Source organism: Camelus dromedarius, chromosome 3 (genome assembly GCF_036321535.1).
Source record: "Camelus dromedarius isolate mCamDro1 chromosome 3, mCamDro1.pat, whole genome shotgun sequence".
Classification (NCBI taxonomy): Eukaryota; Metazoa; Chordata; class Mammalia; order Artiodactyla; family Camelidae; genus Camelus; species Camelus dromedarius.
This window is the reverse complement of record NC_087438.1, coordinates 108,639,564-108,666,067: the sequence shown is the minus strand read 5'-3', so window position 1 is coordinate 108,666,067 and position 26,504 is coordinate 108,639,564. Positions and strand designations below refer to the sequence as shown.

Genomic DNA, 26,504 nt, shown 5'->3' with positions numbered 1-26,504 from the left:
GTTCTTGTTGAGAGGGGCCCGGCCCTGGGCTGGGACTCATTTTAGTTAACAGCTATTGAGTGCTTATTGTGTTTTAGGCAATCTTCTAAGTGCTTTTTATGTTTTAACTTCTTTCATCCTGACAAAAACCTGGAAAGTGGGTAATTAATTATCACTCCCATTTTAAATGTGAAGAAACTGGGATGTGGGGAAGTGAAGTGGCTCTGCTAAGGCCACAGGAGAGCCGTGGAGCCAGGATCGGTGGCAGGCAGGCCGATTGTCGGGCCTGCTCCGCAAGGCTGCCAGCAAACCCTGATCGCCTCGTGTTGGTTGTCACTGGCCCCATGGTCTAGCTGTTGGCACACCTGTCCCCATCTCTGCACAGTGTCCTCAGGGACAAAGCTGGAGGTCTATTCATTCTGGGACCCCTTTCTTAGGGGAGCAGACTGTTCCACAGAGAAGCAGCCCAGGGAACGTTTGTTGAGAAAATGAATGTCTCCAGCGTGGAGACATAGGACCCCACTGATGCTGAGACAGTTCAGAGGCCTGGGGGTGGGGTGGCAGCTGTGTCTCAGGACACAGGGTCAAAGTTTGCCCTCATGCCGGCATGTGCACCAAGTTGCCTGTGTGGGGCACTTTTAGTCAGCCTGGAAAGAGACACTTCTGTCTAATGACACAAGAACTAGAAACTTAGATTTCCAGGATATCAGAGCCAGAAGAAGTCTGAAGAACCGTTTCTGCCAACCTCTTCCTTTTACAGAGAGGGAAACAGAGGCTCAGAGACTAGAGGTCTTGCTGAAGATGGGAATGCAGTCTCTCGCCCCTCATTTTGCTAGGCCAGGGCTGCATGGGGCCCTCAGGCAACTGAGGAGCCCCTTCACCACTTTCTTGAGAGGTGGGCAAGGGCTCAGGGAAGCGGGTGGGGAAGCTCTGGTTTCCTCATCCCCGTTTCAACAGTTAGCCCTGCTTTTCATCTGTTTCACTCATTGGGATTCCCACTGAGAGTTTGTTTTCACAAGGAGCCCTCTGGGTGAAAAATTAATGTTCAAGACCATTGTCGTGGTATACCATGATGCATGTTAAAAAAATGATTTCCAAACTATTTTCACAACACTTAACTCTTTGCTCCTCATACTATGCAGACAGCACAGACAGACTTGGGATTATTTCCCCTGTTTTACAGATGAGAAAACTGAGGCTTGGGGAGACCAAATGATCTAACTTGTATAGAATATATAGCAGACTAATGGCAGGGCATAGGAGCCAGGTCATAGACCTCAAAGGTAAAATTATTTAATATAATTAATACAAACTTGGGAGATGATCTGGCAAATGTAATTGTCATTTATTCTTCTATAGATGATGCTAAGGTGTTCTCATTCCCTCCCCTTCCTCCTCACTTTTCTTCCTTCCATCCCTCCCCTCCTTTCTTTCTTCTCTCCTCTTCATGGTTAGTCACAGGTTTAGTTGTTCCTACTCAAAACTATTCAACCATCAGTATCAAGGAAACTGCCTCCTTTGACATGCAACCAAGTCCTTGAACATCTACTGTGTTGTAATAGTTATTATTTTTTAAAGTGAGAGCTTGAGGGTCGAGAGATTGGTCTCCGGCATCAGACAGACCTGGTTTAAAAGGTGTATTTTCCTAATTACAAAGTGTGTGGACTGGCACCAGTTACTTGACCTCAGTGGGCCTGAGTTCCTATGCTATGGCATGGCTACAACAAGAGTACCTGTCTCACAGGGTTGCTGGGAGAGCCAAGTGAGTTAACGCACGAATAACAGTAAGCACAGAGTGTGGTTCATGGTGAGTTGTCATTAAACTAAAAAATGATCCTCAGTAGGGTAGTGCCTCGTTGGAGGCTAACAGGCTTCTATACTGCACTACATCTCAGTTTCAACTTGCTGTTGAACATTGCCAGTCTCTAAAAGAAGTATGCCTTATGGAGCTTTTCTCAAACTCATTTGACAGTGTAACCCTCTTTACGTGCAGAATGTCCTAGGATAAGTGATGCAAAACCCACAAAACGCCGCTCTAAAATCTCAGGTTGCTTTGAGAAAAAAGAGGGGAAAATCAAGGTAAGTTTGTGTAGACCAGATTTACATGGCTTAGAAAGAGACCTGAACTTTTAAGGATAGTGATCCTTCAGAGCTAGTATCATAGCTCTAATATTAAGTTGGTATTTATAAAAATTATTATATAACTTGGCTTATAGATAGTGCCTTTGCTATCAAAAGCTAGAGAAATAGTTAAATGTTATAAACAAGCTCATTTTATTCCTAGCCCTTTTGTAGAGAAATAAGAGCACCAGTCAGAAGAGCAGGGTGATGCCAGCTTGCACCTCATGTCAGCTAGCAGGCTGAGAAATCTGGTTCCACATTCTGACGAAAAAAAGCTGGCAAAGATTTTTGAAGAGACATCGCACTTCGGAGATGAGAGCAAATTTCCCTTTCTTAGAGAAATGGGTTGGATTGTTATACAGCACTTTGATTCTCTACTGAGGATATGCAGAAACTTTGATTCTATCTGAAATTAAATCAGAGCTAGTAGTTTGGTCAAAATTGGAGCCCACCGCTCAGGAGAGGATTTAAAAATTCTGACAGTGAGGTCTTCTCCTGGGGCCAGCTATAATTTTTGATCTCCTATTTCCCACCTACCTCTGAAGAGTCTTTGAATGTAGGAAATGAACCTAGATGATAGAGGAGATTTTTTTTTTAAGTGAATGAAGTCTAAAAAGGAGCTGATCACAGAACAGTAAATTCAATTGATCTACCTTGCACAGTCATCAAATCAAATTTATACACTTGTATCTCTAGGCTTCCTCTGAAGCCACAACCCCTCGCCTCTAAAAGTGAGATCATTATAATAATTTTTTTAAAAGTTGCCTGTTGTGGCAAAGACCACCAAAGACCAGATGACTACCAAGGATTCTTGTTAACCTTCCACAGCATGCAGGTATGGTGGGGAGCAGTTATCTAGACAGCAGTTGCATTTCCCAGCCTGCCATGTGTCTAGGGGGGCCAGGTGATTGGGTTGGCCAGCGGAACACAGCAGAAGTGGTGCACATATCTCCTCGCCTGACTCCACCACGGAAGACCCAAACAGACAGTGGAAATTCCATAAGCCTGAGTCTTAACCAGAGTCCCCAGCCCCAAAAGTGGCTACTGGATGAGCAAGAATTAAGCCTCTGTTGCATTAAACAGCTGAGATTTTAGAATTGATCTGTTACTATGCCTAGTTAAGGAAACTTAGGGTTATCTTATCTAACACACTTAAAGAATTGGAACTTAGAATAATAAGTATATGTGTGACTTTTTCTGAGTTCTGCTTGAGGTGTTATTTCATTAAATTTGCCAGCGTTTTTTTTTTCATACTTGTTGGTAGATCTATGGAAACATGGGTCAGAGTAGTATGCTCCCTGGTTGCCCAGCAAAATTCAATACACTGCCCATTCATTTAATGAACAGCCACTAGTTTGTATCTGCTTACCATGTGTCAATATATTGGAGGCACTGAAGATATAATAACACAACTATGGTCCCTGCTTGTAGAGAGCGGACATTTTAGTGGCAAGAAGGTGGAGAAGAGGGGAAGAAAGACAATAAGTAATAAGTAAATGTTATTTATCCAGACCAGGGGTCATCAAAGTTTATCTTTGAAGAGACGGAGAGTAAATATTTTAGGCTTTGTGGATCAGACAGCCTCTTTTGCAGCTACGCATCTCTGCTGTTACAGTGCAGAAGCCATAGACAATACCTAAACAAATGAGTTTGGCTGTGATTAAAAAAACCACTTTATTTATGGACACTGAAATTTTAATTTCATGTACTTTTCACATGACATGAAGTAGTCATCTTCTGATGTAGTTCAACCATTTAAAAATGTAAAAATCATTAGCTCACGGGCTGGACAAAAACAGGCGTTTGGCTAAATTGGGCCTACAGGCTGAAGTTCGCCAACACCAGTCTAGATCAATAAACCAACAAGAACATATCAGAAGGGGTAAGGACTGTGATAAAACCAGAATGGCATGATGGGATTGCGCTGGGTGGGTGGGGGCTGCTTTAGATAGCTTGCTCAGGGATCGCCTCTCTGCGGTGGCTTCATTTGGGCCAGAACTTGCATTACAAGGAGAGACACCGCTCATGAAACTACATTGATTGAGAGACCAGGTAAAGGAGCAGAAAGCTGTCAGGGTAGCTGTGGGGTCAGGGGCTAGAGAAAGAGCAGCAGGAGCTGATGTCAGAGGGACGCAGCACCTGGGGTTCTGAAGGCCAAGGTGAGGAGTTACAATGCATTTTACCTACAATAGGAAGCCAGCCAAAAGCTTTAAGCAGAGGAATGATACAACCTGATGAATATTTGAAAATGATGATCCCAGCTCTCATGTTGGAAAAATGGCTTTGTAGAGGGCCAAGAACATGGCCGGCAGGACTAGTGACTGGCAGGCAAGTGTGGAAGGAGGCTTGAGCCGAGGAAGTGGAGAGAAGTGGATGGGTTAAAGCTCCATCTTGGAGATCTAACAGGATTCAGTATGTCCAAAGTTGGGTAGCAAAAACTCAAAGAAAAATTCTCAAAGGACATGTGGACTGGAGGGCTGTGAATTTGTCGGGACTTCAAATCACTTTTGACATCAGTAGGACTTTGTGTCAGTTTAGTCTTCTTTCCTGCCCAGTCTTTCTTTTTCCAGTGATACTTGAGTTGGAGCTGGGGATGAGAAACTTGGGGCAGGGCAGGGGGACTCACATCAAGTTGCAATGAGACTTGTCCATTTCAAGTCCAAAAATATCTATAGAACCAATGGTGATGGGCAAAGATGGTTAAAACAACAATGCTGGTCCCTTGCTGAAAGACCTTGGATAATTTTCCCTACACTTCTCTCTTGGCAGCCACTTGTCAGAATTTGTGCTCCTACTTGAATTTGACAAGGTGTTTTATTTGGATAAAGATCTGTAAATCAGCACCCCACGGTGAAGTGGAATCTCTGAATGGGATTTCCTGAGGATTTCGCGTCAGTGGGGCCAGTGCCACTTGGGCATTTGAAGCTCCGAAGTGTGTGATGGATGTATGCTTAGAGCACACAATTTTCAGTAGGATGTCAGATTGGACCCACATACCCAGAAGGTGTGTTGGCAGATCAGTGGCCAGGATATGAGCCAAAAGATCCGGAGAGAGTCCCCAGGGCCCCCAGTCAAGCAGCAGCAGCATCTCTTTATTACATACATCAGGTGAGGCCATGCAGAGTTCACTGCAACCAGCACCACGAGGTCACCCGTGAAGCTGAGAAATTGTTTTGTTAGGAGGCTGATTGAGTAAAAAGCCTGAAGCCACAGATGTGGAGGAATTGATTTTCTGAAAGTTTCCCTGTAAACAAAGGATGCTTAAGCCCACATTCTAAGAAAGGATTTAGTCATTGGAAGGTAAATTGCATAACAGCCCCAGGATCTGAAAACTAAAGCACAACCATTTGCCAGTGGATTTTAAGGTTCCTCTGTTATTTCTGTTTGCTGGCTTATCCATTCCATGGGCTTGAACAGCCTGACTCACTCCAACTCCAGGCTGGCATAAAAATCTCTGTGGCCCAAAGAAGGCAGTTAAAGTAGACAAAACAGGGGCTAAATGTCCACTACATTCCAGGGGCTACTTCTGGGAATCCCTTGCTATAGGCAAGCGGGTAGCAGACTTTGTTTCACTTAAGGCTGACAGCAACCCTGAGAGGTAACAGGCATTATCCCCACTTGGGGATGATGTAACTGAGGTCCGTGGAGACTAACTAACTTGTTTAAGGTCATGTGCCCAGTAGAGGGGAAAGCAGAGACTTTGTAACCATTCTGCCACATTCTGGTGTTTCTCACCAAAACACTCAGAGCACCATGAACCACACAGTGTGGGGATGGAGAGCGTCAGCAAAGCTGCTCAGTACAACATGCTGTGATGATGGACATGACCTACATCTGTGCTGTCTAGTGTGGCAGCCACCAGACAGACTGGCTGTTGAGCACTTGACAGGTGGCTAGTGCAACTAAGGGACTGATTCTTAAATTTTAATCATTTACAGTTCAATTTAAATAGCCATCCATGGCCAGAGGTAACTGTGCTTGACAGTACAGGCATAGAGGACATCAAGTTTAAGAGATTAAGACCTAATGTTCGATATGCCAGGCCCAGCCCTCAGAATGGCTGCACGTGTTAGATCACTGAATCTTCTCAGTGAGCCTATGAGATCGGCATTGTCATGGTGACCCTCATTTAAGGCACAAAGAACCAGATGAACTTGTCCGGAATCACAGACTGGAAAGTGATGATGCCAGGATTCCAGAGCTAACGCTCCGATCCATGAGACTCTACTAGCTTTATACTCTGTATGTGATGCTTCTTACCCGCTACACCGGCCACCCCATGGAGCTAGGAGTGTGATGAAGATCGTGGACAGCAAAATAGAGGCTGCCACGAGGCAGAACAAGAGAGCCAAGGAAAGGCTTTTCTGGGGAGTGGCATTTACTCTGAGTGCTGAAGGCTGAGGAGGAATTGGCCAGGCACAAGAAGGAGGTGGGTTACAGGGAGTCCTAGGCAGAGGGAACATGCATGAAGGCTGGGAGGTGAGAACATGGTGTATTCCAGGAAATGAAAGTTGATCAGAATGAAGAGTGGAGGGAGGGAGGAAGGAAGTGAGTGTCCAAGGGTCAAAGTCAGAGAAATTGGCAGAGGTGGGAGCACACAGAGTCTGGTAGAATTCTGAGTGTTTTTTCCCGAGGATTTGAATGTCCTAAAATTTTTAATACACATATGCATTAGATATTACATACCTATACACAAACTATTTTTCACTCCTGCTTCTGTGTGGAGGATGGAATGGATATGGCCAAGGGTGGATTAGAAGACGGTTAACATCATCAGTAACCATCATTCTCAACTTACTTTGGAATCCCTCCGGAACAGCAGTGGTATTTTGTGCACATCTATTACTTTGTATTTTCAAAGTACTTTCCCATCCCTGGGATCTTTGCAAGCGCCCTGAGACAAAGGTAGAGATTTTTTTAAATCTCCATTTTGCACATGAGTGAATCGATTCTCAGAGGAAGGAACTGACTTGCCCAGAGTCCCATCTGATTAGTGGCAGAGCTGAGACTAGAATCCTCATTGCCTCAGTCTCTTCGAAGAGAGCCCGTTCGGGAAGAGGGGCTCCCCAGGCCCTTGGCTCTGGCCTGAGCCTCTGCTCAGCCCCTTCCTCCCCGTGGAATGGAAGCAAAGGGACCTTTACCTTTCGGATGCCGTCATGCTTCATCTCGATTACATGGAGGGTGTAGTTGGTCCGCCGGCCTTTCTCATTAAATTGCACATTTCCTGTCAAGCCTTCAAACCTCACCTGGAAAACAAAGCCAGGTGGTGAACAGTGAACTCTGAAGTTGCTCTTCATGTTTGTTGATTTGTTTTCTGCTGAAGTGAAAACCTGAAACCTGAGAATGTTACACGCGATGAGGTCTTGGAGCAGCATCAATACTAAACACCTCTCTCCTCCCTTGCCTGTAGTGGGTATCACTGTTATAGCACAGTCCTATTTCCAACTAAACTGAGATTCATCCTGAAAACTTTTGTGCCCATTGCTTTAGGTGAATAGTAACAGTGGATCAAAGTAAGTCCTAATAGGAAATCTCTGTGCCATCTCCAATCACACACTCCTATCATGACCACCACCATGAGCACCACTGCCCCTCAGACACACATCTTCAGGTGTGGAAACTGAAGGAAGCCCCCTGAGGAAGGGACTGGTGTGCTATCCCTAGTAAGTCAGAAGGCCCAGGAGCAGAAGCTGGCCTTGTGATGCCTTGGGCTATGCCTCAGTATGGTTTCTTAATTCCTTTGAGAGGCCAGTAAATATGATACTTGGCAATCTAAAGGCCTAGAATTGGGAGACCTGGATTTTACCCCCAGCTTTCCTCTCAAAAGCCAAGTGACTTTGGATGATTCACCTCTCTAAGCCTCTAGTTTCCAAAACTCCTGCCCCATCTACCTTAAATGACACAGCAAATGTGAAAGTGCTGTACAAACTTTAAAGCACTTGATGAGACCCTTTATGATAAGACCAGAGCATGTAGGGCATTAAACAGGTCTCAGCTGACTGAAACAAGATTTGTATTGAAACCCCCCAAATACAACACATGGGATTTCTTCTCCACAAATGAGTCAGATTAAACTTCCATGGCTTCCTATCTTCAAGCTCATAGTGAAGGCCAAGTGGTCAACATGGCGGATCCAAGACTTTGAGGACCAAGCCTGCGGCTCTGGAAGTGACCAATAAAATTGGTCCACCCTCAAGTTGGGGATGAGTCTGACTGTGTATCATCGGCTCAGGTACAAGAAATCACATTCTCCAATGCTGTCCCACCATGTGTCCTCAGATCAGTCTGGCCTAAGGCCAGTGAGATGAGTCTCTACCTATAACCAATGTAAACAGGGCCTTGTAACCAAGCGTTATTTCCCCCTCTTCAAATAACTTAAAAGGAAGCCTTAAAGGGCTTTATGATGTTCTGATAGTGACCAGCCCCTCTGCCTTAAGAAGGTATAAGAATAGCTGGGGTGTATGCAGTAGAGAGAGAGGGAGGAAGGAAGGAAGGTGGGGAGGAAGGAAAGAAGGGAGGAAGGGAGAGAGGAAGGAAGGAAGGAAGGAAGGAAAGAAGGAAGGGAGGGACGGAGGGAGGAAGGAAGGATAGATGAGTGTGTCTCTTCTCTCAGGCTGACCCTCCCATCACCTTCTGGTTGGAAGTCTCAGTGGGGAGGCCATGATAGGCCCAGAGCACACAACAAATTCTACAACAAGTCTTCACTCTGTCAGAGGAAATATGGAGAAATTCTCGCTCTGGATAAGTCCAGGCTGGTTTTCCTTTTCAGAGAGAAAACAAAGCCAAGGTCCTGCTACAAAGAATTAGAAGAGAGCTGATCCATCAGCAACTTCACTTTCCTCTCTCCTTGGTCATTTCTCACCCACCTCTTGTTTCACATTCATTCAGGTTCAGGATAGATTTGCTAAGTAGCAGCTAATGTGACTCATTTGGAAAAACAGATTGGGATACATGTATAGATGACTGGGTGGTGGACTGATCTGCCCAACCAGAAGTGTCATTGATGATTCAAATGATTCTACTTTTTGGTTCTTATCTCAAATATCATACTAATTATCATCATGTCATATTGGTATGGCAAGTTGCATAATGTCTCTATGACTCAGTTTCCTCATTTGATTAATGGGACCAGTTAGAGTTAGTTATGTCTTAAGGTTGTTTTAAGGATGAAATGAGATATGTTTTGATCAATGCTTGCCTCATGGTGAGTTTTCAACAAAGGCCAGCTGTTATTTTTATTGTTACTAATTAGTGTTATTAATACTACCATCATTTTCCAAGTGTTTCGTGTTCATGAAGCATTTTCACATATATTACTTCATCTCCAGTCATAGGAACCTTCTGAGATAGGCTGTTTAGAGATTAGGATCTTCACTTACATGGGAGAAAACCATAAGTAGAAGGTAAAGTGATTTGCTCAAGACTTAGGACTTACATGGGTCTGAGGGAGGCCTAAAATCAAGAGCTTCTGATATATTCTGGTTTCTTCACTTAATATACCAAGTGGCCTCTTAGAGGACAATGCTCCTGTCCTAGGCTCTAAGGGAAGATACAGAAATGAGCAAAGCCATGTGTTCTACATGCCTACTAGTGCTACCCACTACTCTAGCTGGGCATTTTCCAGGCCACGCTGTGTTAATTCCTAAGTATGTGGCCATGTACAAGTCACCATGCCTATCTGTTTCTCGGTTTCCTCTTCAAGGAACTGACATGCTTAGCATATTGTCTGGGACATAAATGTTCAGTGGAGAGTATCTGTTATTTAAGTAACGATGTTGATATTGATGATGATGATAATGATGATGATTACTACTACTGCCACTGTGATGTGTACAGTGGGTAAGAGGGATGGAAGCGAAGAAGATCTAACATTGAGGCCTTGGGTCTGAGAAGTTGTTGTCTCAGAGCAGGGGACTCTTTCAGCAGAACTAAGGGTCTTATCACTGTTATTTTTGCATGCCTTTCTCAGTTTCCAAAAAAAAAAATCAGCAGCAAAGGGCCCCTTGCATTGTCACAATGTTTGATGTTCACAGGAACCCAGTGAGGAGCAAAAGCAGAGATTATCTTGCTCCTTTTACGATAGGCTTATTGAGACTCAGAGCTACGGCACTTGGGTTCAGGATTCACAGGAAGTCATGAGAGGCTTGAAGTAGCTGAAAGCTCTTACAGTCTAGTTGGAGAAGCCAAGACTTACACACACTGAAATAAATAAAGTTGGGAAAGAAGATGTCCCAGAACTATTTTTCTATGATTGCAGAGCAAGGAGAGGTCAAGAGAATGGATTAGCTCCAAACCATTTATGAGGACAGTCAAGTCTCACAGGCAGAGGAGTAAGCTTCTCAGAAACATATGCTTTGGACAGATCAGAAAATTGTTGTCTTTCCATGAGGACTGAGTCCTCATTCCTCAGCCCCACCGCCATGCTGGGGCAGCTGGGGTCAGACTGAGGGAGACCTGGAATTTCCCTTTAGTCCCTGCCTCCTGGAACTTCCATCACTGTCCTGGCACCTGCCGACTCCCTCTGTAAAAGATGGAGCATTAACCTTGGATTTCCTGTAAATGGTACTGGGTGCCAGCCACCCATGAGAGGCTGAAGCATTTTCCTTTTTGCTTGGTGCTGGGGGAGTGCTGGTTGGTGTTTCTAGTACTTGAGCCATCAACACTGACAACTCCTCCAGCCCCATCCCCAGCAGAGGCAGCAGAGATCTCTGGACCAGAGCTTCTACAACCTCTTTGTGGCTGCCTTGACATGGGAAATCAGAGCCTGTGGACTAGGTCCCAGTGGATCACATTCCAGTTGTTTTAGCCAGGGAAAGTCTTAGGACCACTCTGAACTTCCACTTTCCCCCTTGGACAATGGGATGAATAATCCCGGCTGTAACTATCTCATGCAGTTGCCTTGAGGTTCAAAGAAGCTTATATATCGTCCTTTTCAAAAAAATTTTTTTTGTGTGCCTTGTGACAAACCAGTGAGGGAGGCAGTGCTAAGAGGATTATATCCATTTAGGAGATGAGGAAATTAATGCCAGAGAAGTTGACTAATTAACCCAGGATCCCCTAGATAGTGCCTGGTGGAGCCATGGTGAGAACCCAGCTCTTCTCTTCCTAACTCCCTAACAGCTAAGCCCGATGCCCACAAGTCCTCACCAGCACCCTCGCTCTAGTCTCCTGCTGGGTGTCGTTTACATCATCACCCAGACCCTCCAAAACCTGAATCCCTCTTTGTTCAAATTCACCCTTCTTTTAAGGTGTAACATGACCATCCATCTCAGTTTGCTTGAGATCATTCCAGGGTACATCTCTTACCTGGAATAATTGGTACTAGCTCTCGCTTTCACTCTCAAGTGTCCCAGTTTGGATGATAAATTATTTGGTCACCATTTTTAAAAGCCCCAGTCTCATTGCTATAGGAGGCCCGGCCAGCATCCACGTTCCTGAGTCATGGCCTTCTGCTCTGACTGTCCGTAGCACCGAGAGCCTGGCTATGTTAGTTATCCATTAATCCATGCCTCTATAGCTATTATTTTTTAGGAACTTGTCTCCCCTTCATAACTGGGTCTTGAGTCCCAAAAGCCAGGGACTGTGTCTTGCACCACTATTGCTCACCCCACCCCAGCCCTCATCTAGCAAACTGCTGGGTAAAGCTTCACTTCGCTATCTGTGATCACTGGCTGCCAGCCTGCAACCACAAAGCCTAAGAGGGCGGATTGGTCTTTAGGGCAGATAATCTTCATCTGAGGTCCTGAGCTGGGCTTCCAAAAGTGTCTATGGTCCCCCTAACTCATGGTAATACAAAAATATATGTATGTACTTGCATGCATTTTTCTGGGAAAGAGTTCAAAGCTTTTTTTTTTTTTTTTAAAAAGTCACATTGCCAAAGGGCTTATGACCTTCAAATACTAAGAGCCTGACTTGGGGAGCTGAATCTTTTCTGCTAGCCAGAAGCTGACTCTGCGCACCTTAATGCTTCCTCCTTCTGGGGGCACTGAGGGCTTCCAGGATGTGGGCTCATTCATATTCTGAGCAGTTCCCTGGATGTCAGGCAGGGACAGGCAGGCAGCTATCTTCACTCTGCTGCTGGGGAAATTACAGCAGGGGGAGCGGGGTTGGGGGTGCACAGATGTTACCCAAGGCCATGTGCCATTGCTGGCTGGGCCACAGCTCTTGTGTCTCACCTGGGCTGGGCCTTCAAGGCTTCAGAGCGGAGCAGTTACATATACAGAGTGAGGTAGCAAGTAGGTGGGGTTGGAGTCCCAGCTTTACCGCTAACTAGCTGTATCATTTCAGGAAATTTTAAAAACATCTCTGAATCTCAGTTTCTGCATTTATAAAGCACAATTAATAAAACCAGCTACCTTAGAGTGTTATACTGAGGATTCAACGAGATCAGACATGTAAAATATGTTCAGAACCTTGTGCGAGAGAGCCCTGAGTATATCATAACTGGTATTACCATTATTTTTAGAATAATGTGCTTATTCCTCCTGGCCTAACTCACAGACATGCCAGCTCTAACACAAACAGAACCACAGGTCCCTCCCACTGTGTGTCCTGGAGGCTGGTGGTTAGAACAGAAGAGATTTGAGCCTCCAACCTTGGGTTCCAAGGACCGAATGTCTTTGGGTCTTACCCAGTCTACTGTGGGCACACAGTTGCTCCCTAATTGCATGGCTATTTTAAGAGAGGGGTCTAGTGGGTGAAATAGCTAGACAATGGTCATGACTGTGTGTGGAAACCCTGCAGCTCAGGGCATACAAGCCAAGGTCCCTCAGGACATAGGACAGGCCTGGGGCGGGAGGAGGAGCCCAGGATGGGGGTCTGCTGTTAAGTTGCTGTGTGACCCTGGGTGAGTCACTGCCCACTCTGGGTCGGCTGCTTCATCTATAATGTAAAGGAAGGTGGGAGATGTAATCTCTCAGGTCTCTTCTAGCAATACATTTTTGTGATTCTAGGTGATTAACAAAAATTTGAAAGTTATCAGTTTGAATAGCTGATCTTAGGATCAGAATGTTGGTTTTATTTTTTGGCTTGTTTTGTGGCTAGTTCTCCCCACCTGACACCCACCCCCAGTAGAGACTGAAGGGAGTTTCTTGAGGGCCGGTCTTGCCTTGTCTTACTGTCCCCAGAGCTCGGCCCCAGGCCAGAGCATGCAGTAGGCTCTCAGGAGCAGCTGACTGGCTGCTGGAGAGGCAGGCACACACGCGTCTTGACTCAGCACAATATAGAGGAGGTCATTTTTTCAACTAAGGCAACTGCTTCCTCACAAACCCCACTAAAGGCAGAGCAGAAGAATGAGCATCTTACAACCAGAAAGATGTAGGTTAGGCCACAAGATTAAATAAATTAGATGCTCAGAGTTCTTAGAGCCAGTTGAGTCCTGGGAGTCATCTCTCCAGCCTCCTTATTGTCATGGATGAGGAAAGGGGAGGGTGCAGGAGATCTGAACGAGTACGCCATGGTCATCCAGAGACCAGGCGGCCCAGCTGGACGTGGACCCCAGCTCTCCTGTTTCCTCGTTCAGAGCCCTTCCTGCCACCCATGTCGTCTCCTGGCTTCATCACCGGCACAATGGTACCAGAGTATCCTTCCAGGGATGTCCTTAAGATGGGAGAGGCGAGGGAGCTGGAAGGGCTGTGAAGCTGAGGGCAAGTCCCTGGGACCTTCGGAAACCAGTTTCACATTGCAAACAGAATTTGTCTCGACTGTGAAATCTGGAAGAGCATTTTAAATGAGCCAGAAGGCGGGCGCTGCACCTCCAGGCCGTCATTTAGAAGTGATTCAGGCCCCCACCCTGTGCAGAGACGGGGGGAGGGCAGAAAGGGCTGCAGGTGGACCTCCTGTAGTCACAGGAGCTTTGCTTCATCCCAAAGGACAGAAGTACATATTCTCCTCCACGTAAAGGCACTTCATTTGAGCTGGAGAACCGCTGTTGATGTTCCCTTTTTTAGTCTCTTTCTGCAGGCTGTGAATTGCTAGGGCTGTGCACGTGTGGTTGGCAAACAAATGGGAAGAGTTTCACATTTTGCTCTACATTTCTCCCTCATTCAGAAACACTCCTCTCCTCCCCTGGGAGTCCAAGTTCACTTTCTGTTGAATATAGTTTTAAAAGTAGAGCTGGTCTTATCTAGACAACTCTTGGATGGGGCGGGAGGGTCCTAAAGGGCATTTACACCAAAATATTTTGCTGTTGCTGGCTTGCCACTGTGTCTGATACTTTGACATTCCTTGGCAGTGAGCACTGCCCTCTATGCACAGCCTGGGCTTGAGGTGCTTCTAGAAACTTCTAGAGACTTCTAGGAGCTCAGAGAGTAATAAAGCTGGGGGCAATCCCCCAGAATCTTCTAAACCACGAACGATAAACAGATGGCCCATGTGGACCTCTGTCTCATCCTGCTTCCACTGCAGACATAATCACCAACTGTGTATACTCCTCCTGTTGAATCTGGATTCAGTCCCAGAATCCTTTGCATAGCCGATTGATTGGAGGGGGCCTGACCATTTTCTATCCCTGTTCTTTACCTGTTCTTAAGTGCAAACAAAATTGATGATTGCAATGCTGAGAAACAAGAAAATAAAGTCAGAGGTACTTAGAAACATTTTCAGGGTCCTGTCATAAAGTGTGTGCAGAGGACAAAGGTAATGAAGAAACTCAGAAAATCAGGGCAAGAGGGAGAATCCCCGAGAGACTGCTAAAATGATTCATTTTCATCTTTGTGTCTCTCAAGTCCCCTTTTTAAGTACAGAATCACTGCCTTCCTCTTTTTAGCATAATCTCTAAGCAGAAAATAGAGCTTTTGTGCTATTAGGAGTAACTATTCCATACTATTGGGTTTTTGTTTGTTTGTTTGTTTGTTTTTGATTTTCAAACTTCTACATGAACTTCCATGGATGCCAAGAGCCACAAACACAATGCAGTGGCGATCCAAACTTCAGGCACGCTCTACATTTTCTTTTAAATATCTATGTCCCTTCTGAAACTGATGCTGAAGTCCCCCTACGAGGCTCCCATACGATGGGGCAGCCATTACCAGCCTCACCTGCTGCAGAGCTCGCTGGATGTCGATGCCTTGGCCCCAGGGCACAGCTGGATTAGCCAGGCAGTCCCCAGCATTCCCCCGGCGGGAGATATCGATTCTCTGCCTCCTCAGGCTCTGGAAAGCCTCAGCCATCACCTTTACCCCATCGTAGGTGAGCGCAGAGGTGTACTGGTGGGAGAGACAGAGACAGTTCAGCGTCAGAGCGGGCTGACAGGGAGGAAGGCGGGAGCTGTGTCTGGGAATGCGCTTCCTGGTAATGAGAATGCCAGGTGTGGGAAGTGGGGCGTGTTTGTCGGGGGAGCAGTGGTAAACCGGGAAGTGCCTGCCTCTTAGATGGGGGCTGCTGCTCCACCCTGCTAGCTGGTATAGTCCTCCTGAATTGTGAGTTCAGCTGTGACTTTCAGAGAGAATTCTAGAATTTTGTGTTCAATCTTGCCATTTTATAATGTTGGTTCAACTGGAAAAGGAATGCATAGATTAAATACAACACAGCTGTATCTGTCTGATACAGTCCATGGAGAACCAATTGATTTTCTCTGTGTTAACAGTCATCATTTGGGTACCAAGAAACACTGTTTACTCTATCCCTGGTGACAGTAAAAGGAAAAACAATAATCCAAGAAGGGTAAACCCTTAATGATTTCCACCTGTGGCTCACTTGAGTGACGGGTTTACATTCCGCAAAGTTTCCCCTTGTGCTTCTTCATGATGACCCTCAGTTTTCCTCCCCACTCACCTAAAGTGGGGCTCTAATGTTGATGAAACAAGAGCAGGATAACAATCTAGAACAGCATTTGCTGGCTTTGGAACTCATGTCCGTCTTATTCATGAATTTGTCCCCAATGCCTTGCTTAATCGCTGGCACACTCTAAGCTCACAGTAGAGAACTGTAGAATTAAGATATACTTTTCCAATTTTTGACTTTGATTCTCTTGCTTTTAAAAAGTATGTATATTAGATTTGGTTACTTTTATAACCTGTTCTAATCTTTTGGAAACTGGGTGGGATAGTCACACATTAATGAATTAACTGCTATGTGGTTTGCTCATTGCTTTAAAACACACTTGTGGTCTCGTTTGCTTAAGCGCATGTTGAAGCAAATCTTTATTTCTGAATGGCTTAATCAGTTGGAGCAAAAGTGGGATAAGCATCTCAGTTAAGTGGCTTGCCATTTACAAAAAGAAACTGACAGAGTGGCAAGAGAAAGTTACTCAGCGTTCAGTTTGTCCCAGATAAACAAATTTAGCCTCAGAGTCCTTCTCAACACAGCATTCCACACAGCCACTGCCAAGCTATTGGATTTGACCTGGGAAAGAAAATTTATCCACTATCCTTATTCTAAACCGTTATCACATAGCAAACAGATTTTGTCTGCAGGATTCAAAGCTGAATTGCTGGAAAGTGAAAGGCAGGTAGCCTGCATGATAATTGGGGGTTGACTCTGACGCAGTGAGGTGCTGAATGGTGCTTACTTAGATTTCCTGAATTTTTAGTTAGATACATGGCCAACCAGAATAAGGGCCAGCTTACTGCATTAATATAGGAGGCAGTCCATGAAGAAATAAATGCTAAATAGCATCTCCCTGGAATTGTGCGACATGGTGGTCCTGCCCAGAATAGAGATACCATTTTTCACCTTCCCCTGTAGCTAGCTGGGGTAAGTGTCTAAGATGCAGCCAGTGGCATGTGTGTACGAGATCTGCGTGTGATTCCTGGAAAGAGTTTTAAAGGAAGCAGTTTTGCCTTTTATTTTCCTTTTTCCCTTTCTACTGGGTAGCATATGGAGGTGATTGCTGGAGCTTTTACAGCCGTTTTGGGCTATACGGTAGCAGCCCTATGCTGAGGATAGCAGAACAACAAGACAGAAGATACTCAGTGTTTAATGATTGCAGAACCATTATACAAGCCCTGGATTGCTGATTTCTGAATTTTGTTTATATGAAAGAAATACAAAATGTCTGCCTTATTGAAACTGTCATCATTCTGGATTGCCTGCCCTTGGCAGGTACCCTCAGACTTTATGGACATATTTTCCTTAGCTTGTTTGTCTTAGAATGTGCATCCCTTTCTAAAGGTTAATGCTGCCCAGGAATCTGGGGCAGGCAGAGGGACCAGGCTGGTCCTTTGCTGCCTGCTGCCCATTGTCTTACCTTAGGTCTCTTCCAGTCCACACGGGTGTGGTCCCGAGCATCGCTGTTTTTCCACTGCTGCATGATCTTGGCCGGGATGGTGTCTGTGTAGTTCACCAACTGGAAACCTGTGACATTGGCTCCACTCTCCTTGAACTTGTTTAAGTCAATGTCCATGAAACCCTGGGCGGGGAGGAAGGGAAAGAAGTCAGAATCTGCTACCTGGATCCATCCATTTAACCATGTGACAGAATCACAGGATTTCCCACCCTGTTCTGACTTATGGTAGAACTGACTTAATGGAGAGACAGTTGTGCCTCCCTCCCTTCTGAACTCTGTTAGCACTTCATTTGTGCAGTAAGTGAGCACAGTGGTTTAGAGCGTTTGCTCAGGGCCCAGCCATGCCTGGGTTGAAGTGCTGGCTCTGCTACTCACAGCTGTTGGACCAGGTTCCCTGATGGTTTCTTGTCAGAATAACAGAGGTTAACGGAGGCTGGGGAGAAAAGCAGTGAGATGATGGACATCAAGTGTGTGGTGCAGACCAAGTGATCAGCATACATGTGGGGTGATTATGACCACACAGATTTGCAACAGAATAAAAAACACAAGGAAGGCATTGTCTCCTCTACCACCACCGCTCCCCTCCCTTCAGAGAGGAGAGGAGTCTGAAGTCCATCGGGGCGAGTGCCTACGGGCTCCCCAAGGTCACCAGCGAGTCTGTGAAAAAGGCTGGCATCTGATCATCCCTCACCCCGTGCTCTTCCCTGTGCCACAGACGAGGTTTTCTCTACCCAGTGAGGCTTGATCAATTCTGATATCCACAAAGGATATTTTATTGGGAATGAAAATCCTCCCCATTTGGTGGAGTTTATTCAAACTCAGGAAGTCTTCCACTTAAAAAGAAATCCTTGTATTTGTATAATATATTCTGTAGAATACAGTACTCTGAAACTCATGACCTCATTTGGCTTTATGCCTTTTATAAGATAGAAATTATATGTCTTTTTGCCAGATAAAGAGACAGTGGGAGAATCGACTTCACAAAGTCATTCAGTGATTTAGTGGCAGAAAGGGGATCAGAACTAAGGTCTTGTGAAGGTCTTCGCTCACTTACTCACCTGTTACCCAGCAAACATTTTTGAGAACCTACAGTGGACTATTCTTATAGTAAAACAAGTTCCTTCTCTTACAAAGCTTACTTTCTAGTGGGGAAGATAGACCGTAAGCAAAGAATTAGGTATAAAATAAGCTACAAGGATATATTGTACAATGCAGGGAATATAGAAAACATTCTACAATAACTATAAATGGAGTATAACCTTTAAAATTAGGAATTATTATATTGCACACCTGTAACACATAATATTGTACATCAACTATACTTCAATAAAAAGTAAATACGTAGCAAGTGTGTAGAGCATAGCTCAGTACAGCACACTGTGCAGTAGCTACGAGTCCTGTGAAGGAAGGTAAAGTGGGGAAAGAGGATGGGGAGAGGAGGTGGGTGCTGTGCCCTGGAAGGCATGACCCAGGTGTGCCTCCCTGAGGAGGTGGTGCTGGCACAGGGACCTGAGCGCCGGGAAGCCGCGTGAGTCAGTCTGGGGAAATCTGGGGAAGAGCATGCTGAGCAGAGGCCCGGAGGTGGGAGGACGCTTAGCATGTTCCAGAAACAGCAAGAAGGCCAGTGTGACTGTAGCACCCTGAGGGAGGGAGACAGGGTGGGAAATGCAGTCAGCGGCAGCCCAAAGCTGGATCACATAAAGCCTTGTGACAACCTGGGGTTCTTTTTAGGTGGAGTCGGGGGCCTGCTGCAGGAATTTGAGCAGGGATCATAAAGGCATTGCGCTTTCAGCTCCATGGCTTGGGGGAAACTGCCAAATCCCAAAGAGGGAAATGCAGGAATAAGCAGGGGCGGGAGTTTGATGGACTGAGGGTGGGGAGAGCCATGGACTGGCAGACGAGAGCCCTGAGTGCTAGTCTCAGCTTGCCTGGGGCTCCTGAGACTGTCCACGTCTTTTAATTTCTCACTGTCTTGATCTGGTTTCCTTATCTAAAAGATATAGTCAGCTACCACTTCAGGACTGAAAGACACTCCCCCTATGCCTCTAAAGTTCTGCGACTCCTTTTTATTTCTATTTTATAAACAGACTGAGCTCAGTTCCCTTCAGAGCCTTTGCCCAGCTGGTCTCTCTGCCTGGAGGTGTGCTCTCCCTGGCCAGCTCCTTTCCACTTTTTGGATCTCAGCTGAAATGCAGTCTCATCAGAGAGGTCTGTCCTGACCCAATTCTCAGTCCGGCCCCATGGTAGACACTGTTGGTGCCCTGCTCATTTCCACTTGCCTTTAGACACTGATAATCCACTTTATTACTAGCAAATACCTATCGCTTCATCCACGTGCAGGGTAAGCCAGATGCGCCAGGGGGTTCATACATCCAGAGCAGCTCTCAACCAATGACAATGGGTAGTTAGTGGATAAATACTCCAGAATCCTCTCCCCCAGGAGGGATAACCTTGAGGTATGTTCTACACCCAAGTCTAGGGCTCCCCTAATGAATGATGCTCTGTATCCCCCAGTGGTGTCTTGATTATGCATCTTTGTCAGCTGCCTGTTTTCCCTTCCCTACCTAACATCCCTGATTCCCTGCTGTTGTTTCTAGAATTAGCATCCAAAGAAGCTACTTGTACTTGAATCGTTCTGTTAAGACCTGCTTCTAGTAGAACCCAGTCACCCCCAACACCAAGTCCAGTCAGTTCCTTGTCAGCGCTCTGTTTATCACCATTTGAGATGATCTTGTTTACTCATTTGTTCCCTTGTCCTTGCTCTTTGCATTGGAATGTCAGCTCCATGAAGGAGGGACCTTTGTTTTGTTCACTGATGTGTCCTAGGACCCAGTACCTAGAACACTACCTGGCACAGAGTAGGTGCTCAGTACATACTTGTTGAGCGAATGAATAAAAGCTGAAGACTTTCCTCAAGCAAGAATGCTAATTAGCCAGAGGGAATATGCTTGGCAGGCAGTAGATGCCAGTGGATGATTTTAATTGGTTGAAAAGAGAAGGTTGTGTTGGAAATATATTTTGCAATTAACTTTTCCCATAGCTACAGTTTACAGACTTTGACAGGTCTACTGATTTGCACAAAGGTTCTAGAAAGCTGTTAGTATTGATGAAGTCAGTTAGGTTCTTGTACCCAGTGTGCATTCCAAGATGTTCTGCTGCCTAAGAGCACAACCATCCCACCACTTGTTAACCGCTAATGCACAGCTGAGATATCTCACATAATTTTTAGAGATTTTAGCAAGAACATCTTGTTCATAAAATAACTATTGAGAGAGTAAAATGAAAGTGATCTCCTGCAGTCAGATTCTGTCGCTTGAAAATCTGTAACAAGCTCCCGGGCATTTTGTACTGACTGCCCCCATCAATGTAATGGGGGCCAAAGGAAATGGCAGAGTTTATTCAAACATAAATGCCACTCAACTCCATCAGCAGAATGTCTGACTACAGGGTTACTGGAGCCAAACCTCAGTTACATCTAATCAAACTGATGGGGCCTCCAACTGAACTCCTCAGCTCCCCTGAGAAGGGAGGCACAAAAAATGATAAAAAACAAGCTCTTATCTGTGCTGTTAGATAAAAGATGCAAAATAAGGGAATAACTTGGGATCAGTGTGCATTCATCTAATAGAGGACATCTTCCCCTCCCCTCCATGTAAGAGTCATGCTGGAACGGTAATCTTGAATCTCCACAATGTGTTTACTCGCTAAGAAGAAAGTCTCCTAGAGTTACTAGACTTGATTTCTCCATAATGCAAGAAAATGGACTTTTCCAACAGAGAAGAGTGCTCTTGACTAAGAAAGAGGAAATAAAGGTGTTAACTATTTGCCTACCAGTTAACTGGGAAATTCAACTCACCCACTCTATTCCCCTGAGCACATTAATTAAACAAAGTTTAATTAAATCATTCTCTAATTTTCTTTGCTATTTTAATAAAAAAAACTTGGGGGGTAATATTTGGTGATTAGTACATTTTTCTTTATCTGCTTTATCTGTGCTATTAATTACAGAACATTGTAGAAGGATGCAACATTGCTAATTACATTCTATAAAAGATTTAAACTATGAAATTTGATCTTCACCATTCTCTTTGAGTCATTTTGGCTGTTTTATGACATGCCTCCAAATACTGAGTCCCTTGCTTGGTACACCATGAGTAAAGAAAAAAAATAAAATGAATCCACAAGATGCTTCTATTCAGCATGAGAACTCAGGTCTCCTAAACCTGGATGCCTCCCACTGTCCCTCCAGCTCTGTACCAGATGCTGCTCTTCACAAAGTGACTCTGTTTCTCATCTAAAATGGGACTTGGTGATGAGTGAGCTCTTGGAGCTGTTAGGTCAGATTGCTGTGTTCCTGTCTGCTTCTTCAGCACCTCTATGGCATTTCACACTGTCCCATGTGCTCTGATGAATAGGTGATGGGAGGAAATGCTCTGCCTACCATTTTCATTCAGGTGCACATGAGCTGGCTGGTATACTTCAGTCTCCTAGGATGGAAGGTCCTTCACCTGAGGGACCTGTCAGAACACCTTAGGGAGTTTTTGCATAATAGCCCTCCCTAATGATTGTCATTCAGTAGCCCTGGAGAGAAAACCGGATGTCTGTATTTTTACAAAGCTCGAATGCTTGTCAATCGAAAAGGTTTGATATATTATAAAGATACTCATTAGAATTCCAGGTAATAGCGTAACTAACAAACACTGAGGCCAGGATGTGGGAAATTGTATGAAGCGGGTCATCATGTTTTGAACTGGGGAGCTACACATGGGATTAAAGTTGATAAATCAAGAAAAAGGGACATAGACATATTATGTAGATGTGTCGAGGAAACCGCTAGAATCACCAAATACAGAAAAGGTTTAAAATAGTTATTTCTAAGAAATATGAGATTGGAGACAGCAGGCATTTGCCTTTTGTTTTATACCCTTCCATAATATTTTTTTTCTTTTTTTTAAACTATGTGAGTATGTTTTCTTTTTAGTACTATTAAAAAATAAAAATAGATCATCAGATAATCCTAATGAAATTCCTTGGTTCGGAATCATCTGTTAGTCCCTGGAAAGTTGGGGAGGGAGTGGCAGTGGCGGAACAGGACAAGAAGTCATTGCATTCATTGCATTTTTTTTACGGTGTGTTAAGGGAGCCCTGCTTAGTTTGTTGTCTCTTGGTCTGGAATTAAAGAACATTGGTGCTATTAAATGCTCTACTGAAACACAGCTTCAGAAGCATTGCTTATAAGAATAACAGAAATGACAGTGATGGCAAAACTGTCACTTCTTATGCGTTATATAACTTCATCTGTACAGCCTTCTGAGAGTTAGGAAGTTGTTGTCATTTAAAATTGAAAAATGAAATAATCGGTCGACAGTCACCCTTAGATTTGTTAAACATTTCCCAAGCTCTTATCCTGAGCCAGGCATTCTATTAAATGCTTTATATACATAATCCTATTTAATCCCTCCGCCCCCAACCCTGAGAGGTGCATGTGGGCAGTAGGCATTGGGTACTCATTTGCATAAATGAGTGCGCATCCATCCTAATGTTACGTGTGAGCAGCTATAGTTCAGAGACCTTTGGAAACTCCCCCGAGATCACCCAGCAGGCATGGATTCAAACTGTGGTCCAGCCATCACATCTGTCTTCTTCCTCTATGCGTCACACTGCTTTGTCAGTGGAGAAGCATATGAGCGTAGCTTCGGGATGGCATTTCCAGATGGCCTCAGACAAAGAGGGACAAAGCAGCTCCAACAGAGTGGCTACAGATACTAGCCTAGAACAAACGGCTCACTGCCAAAGAGGGGCCTTCCCATACAGCTTTCTGTGCTAAAGGAACATCTGTGGAAGAGTACACGAGGTTTCTCCTCTTGACACCAACCTACCTAAGGTTGATCAGATGTTTCTCAAGCTTCTGACTTACGTCTGTTAGTGCCCACCTACCCCACATTTATACCAGGAGTCAGCAATTTTTTTAAGGGTCAGATTGTGACTATTTTAGGCTTTGTGGGCCATGAGGTTTCTGTTGTAACTATTCAGTGCTGCCATTACAGTATGAAAGCAGCCAGAGACGATAGGAAAGGAACGAGCATGGCTGCGTTCCCCCCAAAATTTATTCATGGACACTGAATCTTAGATTCCATGTAATTTTCATACGTCATGAAATACCAATTTTCTTTTCATTTTCATTTTAATTTTAAATAAAATTAATAATTTTATTTATGTAATAATTTTAATATGTATAATTTTAATATGTATAATAATTTTAATATGAATAATTTTAAAATGTAAAAACCGCTCTTTGCTCATGAGCCAAACAAAGTCAGGTGGCGGTTGGATTTAACCCATGGGCCATAGTTGACATTTACTGATGCCTGACACAAAGATGCTGGAAATCAGATCAAACCCTTCATTGTCCAGAGGAGGGAGTCATGGCCTCAAGTTGTGTTGCTGGTTGCAGATTTAGCCAGGATTAGGATCTGTACTCGTTGTAGGAAGTAATGCCATGCTGACCAGTCGTTGGAATAGCATGACTGGGAGAAAAAGTGCTCAGTTAAGTAAACTAGTTAATATAGTCATTCCTTCTGTCATAAGTCTATTACGATTTCCCCAGGATTAGAATGAAAAGGCGTTTCAAGTAATTACGATATCCTAAAGAGATGTTTAATACCATAACTACATTAGACATGCTTTCATGTTGCAGTAAAGATTTAGAAAATGCTTTAAAGATCATGAGGAGGCTCTGGGCTATCATTATGACTATTAATTATCATTGTGCCTGGAAACAAAAGAACTTGATTACATGTTAACTGCTGGTTATTTAACCTCTCTGAGGCTTAGGTCTCTGGTCTTCAAGATGCAGATAAAACAGTACCTACAGCACAGAAGTCCTGTAAGATTTAAAAGAATACATCCAAGCACACAGAGTAAGTACTTAATGAATGTTAGCTGTTATTGTCCTCACATTCACCATCATCATTATCACTGGGTCAGAAGAGGGTGATGTTGTGAGCACTGCTTCAAAATCAGGCACTGGGTCAGGCAAGACACCTGAGTGACCAGGAGGCAGGTGCACAGAAACACAGCTTTTAAAGGATGAAAAGCTTCATCTTCAAAGCCAGACTTCATTTCTCTCTGGGATCCTTTCAAGGGGTCACATACAAGCTGTTCAGCCCTTATCATCCTGTTTATGCGAACACTATGCCCATTAGAAGGAAAAAGGAACAGCCAGCATTGTTAAGGGAAAGGAGCGAGGGAGAAGTTTTATCAAACAAACCCTGGAACGCGGGAAAGAGCACTCCCTCGGTCTCGTCTCCTTGAGGTCTAGGAGAGTTAAGGTTAGAACAGATTGAAGAACGTGCACTTTATGCTCTGAGTGGTACAAGTTGAATGTGCCAAGTTTCCCCAAATTGTCAGATAAAGTCTTAGATGACAGCTCCACAGGGAGGACAGTTACAGGGAAGTACGGATTGAAAAGTCTTGTTACGTTAGAAATGCTTGAAAAAAGTGGGGACGATCAACCTGAAAAATAATGGAAGACTAAGTGGGGACGTGAAGGATGTATTCGAATCCCAGAAGGGCTATCTTCAGGTAGAGGTGGAAGATTTGTTCTCTGAGGCTGTAGAAGGTAGGCCAGAACCAACAAGTGGACAGAAGTCAGGGGAGGCAGGCTTTGGCTCAAATGATAATGACTGCAGCAGCCACAGTGCCTCGTGTGTATCAGAGCTGTTCTACATAGCACGCCCTGGGCTGAGACCTTTGTCTGATCTCACTTAATCCTCATCACTATCCTGTGAAGCAGGTAGTTTTCTATTTCCAAATTGCAAATGAGAAAACTGAGTCTTAAATGGATGGAATAACTTCTGGTCAGCGTATCACAGCTAGTGAGGGGCAGAGACCATAGTCATCGCCAGTGACAAGACTCTGGGCTTGTCTGCTAACCACTGTGCCTTCTGCCTCCTCGCCACTGGTCCCATCAAGCTGATTCACTTATCTCCTGTCTTGCAATGAAGCCCTTGGGATGCTGTGCATCTTAATACAAAGAAGGGATTAGTGGGTTTCTAGGAGACCAGGGCGTTCGTCTTTAGCTCCTTTAATGTGTGCTCATACTTGGAATGTGAAACACAAAGCTCTTTCTTTCTCTCTCTCACAAACCTCTCCTGGCTTCCTCTCGGACTGCAGTCTTGCTACCCATCTGCCCTAGGCCTAGAAAACCCTGGGATCCTGTAGGGCAGGAGCCTCGGTCCCCCCAGTATCTGCCGCATGGTACGTGGAACAGGCTGATGGCTTAATTCATGCCAGGGAATGAAGGGATGGGCAACAAATGTCTCTGCTCACCCTTTTCATGGTTTTCTTATAAGCTTCCATCCTGTCACCTCTCAGCCTCTTGGCATTCTCTCAGCATGTGGACCCGAGAGGTCTTGTTACTGATTTTTTTGTGTAGTATATTCTGAACTGGATGCTAGGTGAGAAGTGTCAGGGAAAGAGTTTTAAGAATTACCGCATAGTTCTGCCCTGTCTTTGAACGTCATCACCTGTATATCCTTGTGCAATGGTCTCACCCTCTCTGGGCCCTAGAGTATTGATCTGCAAAGTGGGGACACTGGCTCAGTCTTTCAAATTGTTGCCCCAGGTTGTAGGTGTTTCAGAGGCTACTTCAGAATTAGACGGAAGGCAGAAGGATGAGGTCCTACATCCGCACCCTCCCTCTTCCAACAAAGCAGCTCTGCTTTTTATCTGTTTTACTTACTGGGGTTCTCCCCCAGATTCCATTTGAAAATAGAGCTTTAAACTAAAAAGTCTGGAAACTTCTGAGCCGGTTGATTTCTTTCTTAAGGGCTTTTCCAGCTTTGATCTACAATTCTGTGATCACACAGGTGTGTGCACATGAATATGGATATACATGAGTTCATGGAATATTCCCAGGCTGAGGACTTAGTTGTGTCCTCAAATAACCATGTCTCTGCATAAGGTCTTCAGATTTTCCTGTTTTAGCCACTTGAACCAACCGAAATTTGAATGTGTCCTCACCCGATATAATCCCTTCTAACATGGGCTTATCTGGTTCCCACCCAGTCAATATTTTTTTTTTATTGTAGCTGGGCTTAAACCAGCACAAACACCATTTGCATTGGGAAAAAAGCACTAGTGTTAACTCCAGTTTAAGTACATTTGAAGTCAGGGA

At 44.6% G+C, this 26,504-nt stretch overlaps 1 protein-coding gene across 2 annotated transcripts in view; it reads right to left on the bottom strand.

Moving 5' to 3' along the window:
- The window catches only part of GRIA1 (glutamate ionotropic receptor AMPA type subunit 1), a 289,206-nt gene that overhangs the window by 92,864 nt on the left and 169,838 nt on the right, over positions 1 to 26,504 (bottom strand). For both annotated transcript variants that reach the window (XM_010987269.3, XM_010987268.3), the window contains exons 6-8: positions 17,288 to 17,449; positions 15,138 to 15,305; positions 7,242 to 7,346 (exon numbers count right to left, since the gene is read on the bottom strand). In XM_010987269.3, the coding sequence (XP_010985571.1) occupies positions 7,242 to 7,346; positions 15,138 to 15,305; positions 17,288 to 17,449 (435 nt within the window). The remainder of the gene's footprint in view (positions 1 to 7,241; positions 7,347 to 15,137; positions 15,306 to 17,287; positions 17,450 to 26,504) is intronic.